The sequence below is a fragment of the Felis catus genome, chromosome B1 (genome assembly GCF_018350175.1).
Source record: "Felis catus isolate Fca126 chromosome B1, F.catus_Fca126_mat1.0, whole genome shotgun sequence".
NCBI classification, from domain to species: domain Eukaryota; kingdom Metazoa; phylum Chordata; class Mammalia; order Carnivora; family Felidae; genus Felis; species Felis catus.
The window spans coordinates 49,095,401-49,106,287 of record NC_058371.1 but is presented as its reverse complement, the minus strand read 5'-3'; the positions used below and the strand labels follow the sequence as shown (position 1 = coordinate 49,106,287).

Here is a 10,887-nt window from a genome sequence, read left to right as displayed (position 1 = left end):
GTCAGTCAGCATACCAGGGGCATAGAATAAAGCCCCATATTGGGCTCTGTGCTGAGCGTGGAGCCTGCTTAATGCGCTCTCTCTCACTCTCTCTCTCTCTCTCTCTCTCTCTCCCTCTCCCTCTCTCTCCCCCTCCGGGTGCCTGGGTGGTTCAATCAGTTAAGCCTTCAACTTTGGCTCAGGTCATGATTTCGGGTTCGTGGGTTCAAGCCCTACATTGGGCTCTGAGCTCCCAACTCAGAGCCTGGATCTTGTTTCAGATTCTGTGTCTCCCTCTCTCTCTGCCCCTCCCCCACTCACACTCTGTCTCTGTCTCTCTCAAAAATAAATAGATATTTAAAAAAAGATGATGAGATTTATATTATGCCTCTATAAAAAAAAAAAAAAGCGTGCAAATAGGAAGGTGCAATGAGATCATCTATGCTTAGCAGAGGGTGACCAAATGGGAAGGCTCTGGAGGTGGAGGGGTGTGTGTGTGTGTGTGTGTGTGCGTGTGTGTGTGTATGTTGGAAGAAAGTTTGAGCACATTTGTTAAAGAAGGAGTCCAAGTTCAACATGGGTTCAAATTCTGATTCTACCATTTATTAGCTCTGTGACTTTAGGCAAATGACTTAACATCTCTGTGCCACAGTGTCCTTAATTGAAAAATGAGTTTACGATCATAATGACCTACAAAATAGTCTTTTTTGTATAATGGTGTGTGTGTGTGTGTGTGTGTGTGTGTGTGCGTGTGTGTGTTTTCTTAGGGCATTTCCTCATCCTTCCCCTCCCACTCCTACTCCACAGAGTCTAAGCTCTTCCTGCTCAGGAGGTCATTCTATGACTTCATCTGTATGCCTCTTGTAGTAACTACTATAGTCCATCCTGTGCAGTGGCGTTCGATACAAACCTGGCAAATGGTAGGTGCTCTATGAATGAAATGAACAAATGTTGAACTGAAAGTGGTCATTAGAAGAGTTAGCAAGATTTCTAAATATTTTTCTTCATAGCCAAAAATAATTGTTACTCGAGGCTAATGCATTTCTAGTTAGAGTGTTTCATGACCAAATAAATCTGTAATAAAAATTTATATAATGATCATCACACATTTTGAGACCACTGTTTGTAACTGGGGAAGAATTTCAGCCTTAAGTACATGTATAAATATTCTTTTTAACCGGAGTTGTCCCTGTGGAAGGCTGACCGTGGCTATAAAAATCTGTTTGTCCTTTCGTGAGCTTCTTCCTTTTATTTGTCTTCAAGGCGTCCCCGTTTGATAGCAAGATACGCTCGCGGAGACTAGGAAAGTCCGGGAAACGACTTGCGAGAACAAGCAAGAACGGCTTGTTATGTCCTTCGCTCCACCCCGTAGTTTACGGCCTCGCAGGGGCGGCGCGCGCGGTTTTGAAAGCGGGGAGTGTCCCGTCGCAACGACTGTTGGCAGGTGGCGGGGCGCTGAGGCAGCCGCTGAGGGTCTTGTTGGCGGCCACGCAGGATCAGTGTTCAAGATAGCCTTGGCCTGGACCTCTCCACCCCAGCGCGGCTGCGGTAAGGGGAGCTTTTTGCGGACCCCCGACCACGCGTGAGCCCGGGTTGGAGCCGAACGCACCCCCCCCCCCCCGCCCCCAGCCGACTCCTCTGCGTTTGCTTCGTGACCGTTCAGGGGCCTAGAGGGAAAGGTGAAGACGTTGGGAATGTGGCGTTACAATGGGAATGACTTTTCGAAAAATGTTTGCAACCCAAACCCGAGTCTGAATCACGGATAGGGTGGGGATTTCCAGAAAGAAATTGCCTTTTCTCAAGAGCAGCCTAGCCATGTGTACTTTTAAGGAAGATCCGCAGGAGAAGGTGATGGTGAGCACCCATCTAGCAAGGTGTCTGTATTTTACAATTGGTTTTATAGACCGTGTAGGCCCAGGACTCTGGTGTCTGTCTGCTTGAGGCTGGACCCCAGTGTGTAGGTACAGCTTAGATGCACCAGATTCGAACACGGGGGCGCGTGCCTGGTGGAAAGGGCGGTTCATTACCCCGCAGCCGAGTGAGTCTCAATTCCAGCGCTTAGGGGCGGCTGGAATTGGTGAAGGATTTCTGGTGGGAATGGAGAGGGTGGGGATTGAGAAAGAGGAGAAAGAGGTGGGGATTGAGAAAGACGTTCCCCTCTTTGAACGTCTCACCTGATGTTGCTTTCATTTTTCAAGTGAGGTGACTGAGCAGGTGGAAGAGGGATTTTAACAACCAGCCCGCTATACGCTCCTGGATCAGGGGATGAACAGTCATGTGACTCTACGTGCAGGAATCCATAGTGTGTAAAGTGTACAGGACCCTAGAAATAATCTGGTCAGAATTTTGCCTTTCTTTTTCAGTCTACCTTTCCTACCCATTTTCCTTTTTTCAATTAACGCTACCAATTCTCTCATTTTGTTGTTTTTTTCTTTTTTCCCTATCTATACACTTTAGCTCTACTCAGTAGGATCCACGTATTTGTTTAGTCCTAGGGTGGCTTAGGGTCCAAAAGTTATTGACATCTGATCCAATAGATCTTTTGATTAGCTTGCTGAGCTCTGTTAATTTTTAAATACTGCTTCTTAAACAGTACTTGATTTTTTTAAAATATCCTAAATACTCCATAGACTATGAAATTTTGCCTAGCCCTACTACTCTCATTTTTAATGTATCTTCATGTAAGATAATTTTATGCTGTTACCTTCGTAAGATTTTGTGATTTAGATTACAACGGTTATTTAGCAATTAACATATAGATAGATCTATATACAGAGAGAGATTATAATATGAGAGTTTGGGCTTGTGGCCAGAAGCCATCTGTCAGACTGAGACCTAAACTGTGTATAGATGCCTCAGGCATCTTTTTCCACGACAAAACACAGTTTAGGCATAGATAGGGTGTGGCCTCTTTAGATGTAAGTAGCTTGGAGTGGAAAGTGGAACTGAGTCCTAGAGTGTTCTAGAAAGTAATGTTAAAAGACTTGTTTAGGGGCCCTTGGGTGACTGTCAGTTAAGTGACCGACTCTTGGTTTCTGCTCAGGTCATGATCTCACGGTTCATGAGTTCCAGCCTCGCATCTGGCTCAGCATCCGTGGTTACTCTTGGTTACATGAGTGACATGGTTGCATCTCAGGTTACTCTTTTCCTCATTTCTTACATTCATTCCTCAGAGCTCTGTGTTTTCTATCTGTATATACTCTTTAGGTGATCTTATCCAGTCTCTTGACTTTAATACCATATACATGCTAATGTGCCACAAATTTGTATCTTCAACTTGGATTTCAGACCTATATCCAGCTGCCTACTTCACGTTTTTACTCAAATGTTTAATCAAGCATTCAGAATTGAGTTTCTGATTTCAGTAATGGCACCTCTATTCTTTCAGTTGCTCAGTCTGAAAACTTAGAGCTATCCTTGTCTTTTCTCTCATTCCTAACAAAAATCCAAACATTAGGAAATCTTATTGGTTCCAGATTCATAATAACATCCAGAACCCAGCAAGAGCTGAAATCCTTATGGTGACTGAAGCTCTGGGGAAGAAGCTGAAGTCTTTATGGCTTCAGTGCTCTGCTTGATTTGCCATCCTGCATCCCCAAACTCTTGTTTCTTCATTTCCTTCTCCCTTTTCCTCGTCCTGCCCTCTTAGCTTTTCCTTGAACGTTTATTTCTCCCTCAGGGCCTTTATATTCACTACTTTTGTCCTGCATATTTCCCCTAGATGCAGCTCCCCTGGGCTAGCTCCCTCACTTCCTTCCAATGAATCTCTTCAGATGAACCTCCTTTGACCACCCTAACTCAGATTTCAAGCCCTTTCCCGATACTCTGCCTCCCTTCACTGGTGTATATCTCCCCTGACTATATATCCTTATCTTATGTATTTCTTCTACTGTTTGTTTGGGTCTTGTTCACTGCTGGGTCTCCAGTGCCTAGAACAGTGCCCAGCACATGGTACATGCTCAATAAGTGTCTGCTGACTGAGTGAATGAAGAGTAGCTTCCCTTAGGTAGACAGAAGTCTTAGAAGGTCATTGCAGTGCCCCCTTTACAACTTCTCGTGAGGGTAGATGAATGCAGATGGAAGAAGGGGAATCAGAACCACATGGGGAAATTACTTCCAAAGTAGAAGTAGCTGCTTCAGCCCACTCTGTTAAAATAGTTTATCCTTCCTGAAAAGTATGAAACTTGTTCTGAAAAAACGTGTTCCTCCCTTCCAGTTAAACGTTTCACTTGGTAAAATTAGTGTATATTTGCATGGAAAGGGGATCTTTGGTGTTCTAAATTCAGGTAAATCCAAAGACAGTGGTGACTGTAGCTACATTAAAAAAAAAAAACAAACTACAAAGGTCTCATTAATAGACAAAGCTGGGCCTTTAAGGTGATTTTTCTTGGCAGAGTTTTTTAAAATGCTATTTCTTTGGGCTCTATACAAAATTTAAACATATGGTCTCTGTCTCCCAATATTTAATTAATTTATTTTTAAATTATTTTTTTAACGTTTATTTATTTTTGAGAGACAGAGAATGAGCAGGGGAGGAACAGAGAGAGAGGGAGACACAGAATCTGAAGCAGGCTCCAGGCTCTGAGGTGTCAGCACAGAGCCCAACACAGGGCTTGAACCCACCAACCTTGAGATCATGACCTGAGCCAAAGTCAGAAGCTTAACCGACTGAGCCACCCAGGCGCCCCATATTTAATTTATTTTTTAATTTAAATTCCAGTGTAGTTAGCATACAGTGAATACAGTTAGAATATAGTCATATTCATTTCAGGTGTACAATATAGTGATTTAGCAGTTCTGTATATTACTCAGTACTCAAGATAAGTGTACTTTAAAAAAAAATTTTATTTTTTACATTTATTTATTTTTGAGAGACAGAGTGAGACAAAGTGAGAGTGGGGGAGGGGCAGAGAGAGAGGGAGACACAGAATCCGAAGCAGGCTCCAGGCTCTGAGCTGTCGGCATAAAGCCTGATGCGGGGCTTGAACCCACAGACCATGAGATCATGACCTGAGCTGAAGTCGGAAGCTCAACCGGCTGAGCCATCCAGGCACCCCAAGATAAGTGTACTCTTAATCCTCTTCACCTATTTCACCCATCCTCCCCATCCTTCCCCCTGGGAACCACCAACTTGTTCTCTATAGTTAAGAGTCAGTTTTTTGGTTTTTGTTTCCCCATGCCACCTTTGTTCATTTGTTTTGTTTTTTGTAATTCCACATATGAGTGAAATCATATGGCATTTGTCTTTCTCTGACTGGCTTATTTCACTTAGCATTATACTCTCTCGATCCATCCATGTTGTTGCATGTGGCAAGCTTTCATTCTTTTTTAATGGCTAATATTCCATTGCATGTATAAACCACATCATCTTTATCCATTCATTTATTGATGGACACTTGGGTTGCTTCCATTATTTGGCTATTGCAAATAATGCTGCAATAGACTTCAGGGTGCATGTATCCCTTTGAATTAGTGTTTTGATATTCTTTGGGTAAATACCCAGTAGTGAGATTACTGGATCATAGGGTAGTTCTATTTGCAATTTTTTGAGGAACCTCCATACTGTCCTCCATAGTGGCTGCACCGGTTTGCATTTCCACCAACAATGCATGAGGGTTCTTTTTTCTCCACATCCTCATCAAAACTTGTTTCTTGTGATTTTGATTTTAGCCATTCTGACAGGTGTGAGGTGATACCTCATTGTGGTTTTGATTTGCATTACCCTGATGGGGTGATGATGAACATCTTTTCATCATGTGCCTGTTGGCCATCTATGTCTTCTTTGGAAAAATTGTCTGTTCATGTCTTCTGCCCATTTTTAATTGAATTATTATTTGGTGTTGTATAAGTTCTTTATATACTTTGGATACAAACCAAGCAAGCTTATAGACATGTAGTGACAGTTTGCTGTACAATAGATCTGATATGAAACCTAACTTTTTTTTAAAAAGAAAAAGTAATATTTAAAGTTTTTATTTAAAAGATTCCTTAAGAAATATGTTACAGAAGAAATAAAAAGCTTAGATTAATTGCTTGTATATGAAGTATGTACATTTTCTGTTAATAGATAATTTTTACAGAATTTATTGAGATATAATTCACATAAAATTCAGTTTCTGAAAGGATATAATTTGGTGATTTTATTAGGAATAGTCAGAGTTGAATATGTTAAGTCAATACCTGATTTTAGAACATTTTTATCATCACAAAAGGATACCCTGTACCCACTAACAGCACTCTATGTTCTCTATTCTCCTCAGCTCCTGGCTATTACTAATCTATTTTCTGTCTGTGGATTTGCTTATTTTGGACGTTTTGTGTAAACAGAATCATGCATGTGGCGTCTTGTGTCTGGCTTCTTTCCCTTTAGCATAATGTTCTTAAGGCTCATTCACTTTGCAGTATACATCAGGACTCTTTCTTCTGACTGAATAATATTCTCTTGTGTGTGTTGTATACCATATTTTGTTTTTTCATCATCTGATGAATACTTCTATTTCCTTTTTTTGGCTATTATAAACGAATGCCTCTTGCATAGACAAGTTTCTTTAAAGCTTATAAAAGACCTATGAACAATGGCCCCTGGGAAGTGTGAGAGGGAAACTTAACTTCACCTTTTTGTACTAGGTGATTTTTTTTAACCAAATGTATATATTACCTTTTTTTACCAAGTGCATGTATTGCTTTTTAATTCAAGCAAACAGGGGCGCCTGGGTGGCGCAGTCGGTTAAGCGTCCGACTTCAGCCAGGTAACTATCTCGCGGTCCGTGAGTTCGACCCCGCGTCAGGCTCTGGGCTGATGGCTCAGAGCCTGGAGCCTGTTTCTGATTCTGTGTCTCCCTCTCTCTCTGCCCTTCCCCCATTCATGCTCTGTCTCTCTCTGTCCCAAAAATAAATAAACGTTCAAAAAAAAAAAAAAAAAAAAGAAAATTTAATTCAAGCAAACAAACAAACAGTGACCTTGGGTAAGTAGTTGTACCTCTCTAGATTTTAATTTTCTCATTGTAGATAAAATTAAAGTAAATATTTGTTATGGTCTTTTTCAGTTCTCAAATTTTATGTTTATATGATAAAATGAGTCATAGTGTTATAGGATTTTTTTTTCATGAATGAGAGTTGTATTCTGCAGAACTGGAGTGCAACTTTCAATTTGTTTTCATCATAGGACCTAGAGTGATTATTACAATGGAAGAAATCAATAATTTCAAGACACCAAGCAAATTATCTGAAAAAAAGAAATCTGGTAAGATATAAAATCTTTCTTCATTGTTACTGCTATTAGAAATGTCTTAGTATTATTAGAGTTTGATCCTCTAGTTATTATTTATCATACACAAGTAATTTTAGCATAAGTCTTCTTTATAATGTTGATTTTAACAAGACTTATTTTGTAGGCCAGGGTTTGGCCATCTTTTGGCTAATTTTGTTGACCTCCTAATAGATTTGGACGTCCTCCCTGGTGAAGAATGAATTTGAACCATTAAGGAACTACTTTATCTTTCCTCTTCTCATACTTGCAGTGCTCCTGGGAGGGAAAGATATTTTCTAAGGCAATTCAGTGGATAAAGGGTAATCTTTTCAACAAATAGTATCCTGAAACCATGCTAAAGTCACTTATTCTATTAGCTTTTTTAGAGATTGCTGAGGCTATTATATACATAGTAGGTACTGTCTTAGATAAATAAATACAGTGTTACTTTTTTTCTTTACCAGTCTGTATTTTATTTCCTTTTTCTTTATGTCACTGGCTCTAGTATATTTTTTAATAGAAGAGGTGCAAGTGGATACTTGCTTGTTCCTAGTGAAGTTAGATTTTGGTTTTTCATAGTTATCCTTTATCAGGTTGAGGGATTTACTTTTATTTTCTTCTATTCTCCTTCATCAGGTTGAGGGTTGTTATGAATGGATGTTGACTTTGTCAAGAACTGTTTCAGAATCTATTGGGATATTTTGCTTTTTTAGTTTTCAAGGTGGTAAATTATGTTAATTTTCAAATGTTAAACCAACCTTTCATTCCTGGGGTAAAGCCAGTTTGGTCATGATGTATTTTATATATTGCTTCAGTCAGTTTGCTAATATTTTCTATATTCATAAGGATTATTGGGCTGTAGGTGTCCGTTTTTGGAATATCTTTCTGATTTTGATATCAGCGTATTCTATATTCATACAGTAAGGTGGAAAGTGTTTCTTTCTTCTTGAAGAGTGCATGTAGAATGATAGTTTTTCCTTAACTGGTTTTCTTCCTTTACTGATAGTAAAGCCATGTGGCCTGAAGTTTTCTTAGGAGGAAATTTTTTTTTTTTTTTTTGCTTTATATTTTATTTATTTATTTATTTATTTATTTATTTATTTTTCAATATATGAAATTCATTGTCAAATTGGTTTCCATACAACACCCAGTGCTCATCCCAACAGGTGCCCTCCTCAGTACCCATCACCCACCCACCGTCCCCTCCCTCCCACCCCCCATCAACCCTCAGTTTGTTCTCAGTTTTTAACAGTCTCTTATGCTTTGGCTCTCTCCCACTCTAACCTCTTTTTTTTTTTTTTTTTTTTTTTTCCTTCTCCTCCCCCTTGGGTTTCTGTTAAGTTTCTCAGGATCCACCTAAGAGTGAAAACATATGGTATCTGTCTTTGTATGGCTTATTTCACTTAGCATCACACTCTCCAGTTCCATCCACGTTGCTACAAAGGGCCATATTTCGTTCTTTCTCATTGCCATGTAGTACTCCATTGTGTATATAAACCACAATTTCTGTATCCATTCATCAGTTGATGGACATTTAGGCTCTTTCCATAATTTGGCTATTGTTGAGAGTGCTGCTGTAAACATTGGGGTACAAGTGCCCCTATGCATCAGTACTCCTGTATCCCTTGGGTCAATTCCTAGCAGTGCTATTGCTGGGTCATAGGGTAGGTCTATTTTTAATTTTCTGAGGAACCTCCACACTGTTTTCCAGAGTGGCTGCACCAATTTGCATTCCCATTCCCACCAACAGTGCAAGAGGGTTCCCGTTTCTCCACATCCTTGCCAGCATCTATAGTTTCCTGATTTGTTCATTTTGGCCACTCTGACTGGTGTGAGGTGATATCTGAGTGTGGTTTTGATTTGTATTTCCCTGATAAGGAGCGACGTTGAGCATCTTTTCATGTGCCTGTTGGCCATCCGGATGTCTTCTTTAGAGAAGTGTCTATTCATGTTTTCTGCCCATTTCTTCACTGGGTTATTTGATTTTCGGGTGTGGAGTTTGGTGAGCTCTTTATAGATTTTGGATACTAGCCCTTTGTCTAATATGTCATTTGCAAATATCTTTTTCCATTCCATTGGTTGCCTTTTAGTTTTGTTGGTTGTTTCCTTTGCTGTGCAGAAGCTTTTTATCTTCATAAGGTCCCAGTAATTCATTTTTGCTTTTAATTCCCTTGCCTTTGGTGATGTGTCGAGTAAGAGATTGCTACGGCTGAGGTCAGAGAGGTCTTTTCCTGCTTTTAGGAGGAAAATTTTAATTGCGCCTTCACGGTTAATAGGTATAGGTCTCTTCAAATCATTTATTTCTTCTTGTGTAAGCTTTGTTAGTGTTTTTCATAGAATTTTTTCACTTTCAAGTTGTCAAACTGTTATCCATGTATACTCTTAATACCTTATTACCCTTCTAATGTCAGTAGGATCTGTGGTGATATCTTCTTTTTCATGTCTGATACTTGTATTTTATATTTTCTTTCTTGACTTGACGTTTATCTATTTTGGTGAATGTTTCAGGCACTTGGAAAGATCATACTTTCTGCTGTTAGGTACAGTGTTCCATGAATATCATTTAGGTCAAGCTGGTTGATTTACTTAGGTTGTTTCGTTCATATCTTCTGTATCTTAACTGATTTTATTTATTCTCTTACTGAGAGAGGTGTCTCCACCTACAGTTGTGGATTTACTTTTGAGTTCTATCAGTGGTTACTTTATGTATTTTGAAGCTTGTTACTGGACACCTATACATTTAGGATGGTTATTTCTTTTCATGATTTACCCCTTTTTTTATTAAAAAAATTTTTTTTAATGTTTATTCATTTTTGGGAGAGAGACAGACAGCATGAGTGGGTGAGGGGCAGAGAGAGAGAGGGAGACACAACTTGAAGCAGGCTCCCGGGTCTGAGCTGGCAGCAGAGCCCAATGTGGGGCTCAAACCCATGAACCGTGAGATCATGACCTGAGCCAAAGTTGGATGCTCAACCGACTGAGCCACCCAGGCACCTCTGATGATTTACCCCTTTACTATTATGAAATGTCTTTCTTTATCCAGTGTTGTACTGTCTGTTTCAAGTTCACTTTATGTGATAGTAATAGAACCAATCCGGTTTAATTTTGATTAGTGTTTGAAGCATATGTTTTCCAACTTTTTACTTTTAACCCATCTGTGTTTTTCTATTTAAAGTAAGTTTATTATAGACAGCATGTAATTATGTCTTGTTTTGCTTATATCCATTCTGAAACTTCTGCCATTAATAGGACTGTTTAGTCATTAGCCATATGTGCTGATTTAAATTTAGGTTCAAATGGGGCGCCGGGGTGGATCGATTGGTTAAACATCCAACTTCAGCTCAGGTCATGGTCTCCCCATTTGTGGGTTCAAGCCCTGCGTAGGGCTCTGTACTGACAGCTCAGAGCCTGGAGCCTGCCTCAGATTCTGTGTCTCCCTCTCTCACTGCCCCTCTCCCGCTCACACTCTCTCTGTCTCTCAAAAATGAATAAACATTAAAAAAAATTTTTTTTTAATTTAGGTTCAAATGAATTAAAATTAAATACAATTACAAATTTAGTTCCTCAGTTGTACTACTTTTCAAGTGCTCAATAACCACATATGCTAGTGACTACCATAGTGGACAACACAGATACAGAATATTTCCATCATGACAGAG

At 39.7% G+C, this 10,887-nt stretch overlaps 1 protein-coding gene across 6 annotated transcripts in view; it reads left to right on the top strand.

Moving 5' to 3' along the window:
* Positions 1-1,369: 1,369 nt before the first annotated feature.
* The window catches only part of PBK (PDZ binding kinase), a 30,000-nt gene continuing 20,482 nt past the window's right edge, over positions 1,370-10,887 (top strand). For 3 of the 6 annotated variants that reach the window (XM_019828601.3, XM_006930742.5, XM_045055602.1), the window contains exons 1-2: positions 1,370-1,527; positions 7,145-7,222. In XM_019828601.3, the coding sequence (XP_019684160.1) occupies positions 7,165-7,222 (58 nt within the window). In that variant the 5' untranslated portion in view covers positions 1,370-1,527; positions 7,145-7,164. The other 3 variants (XM_045055605.1, XM_045055604.1, XM_045055603.1) reach the window with 3 other exon arrangements.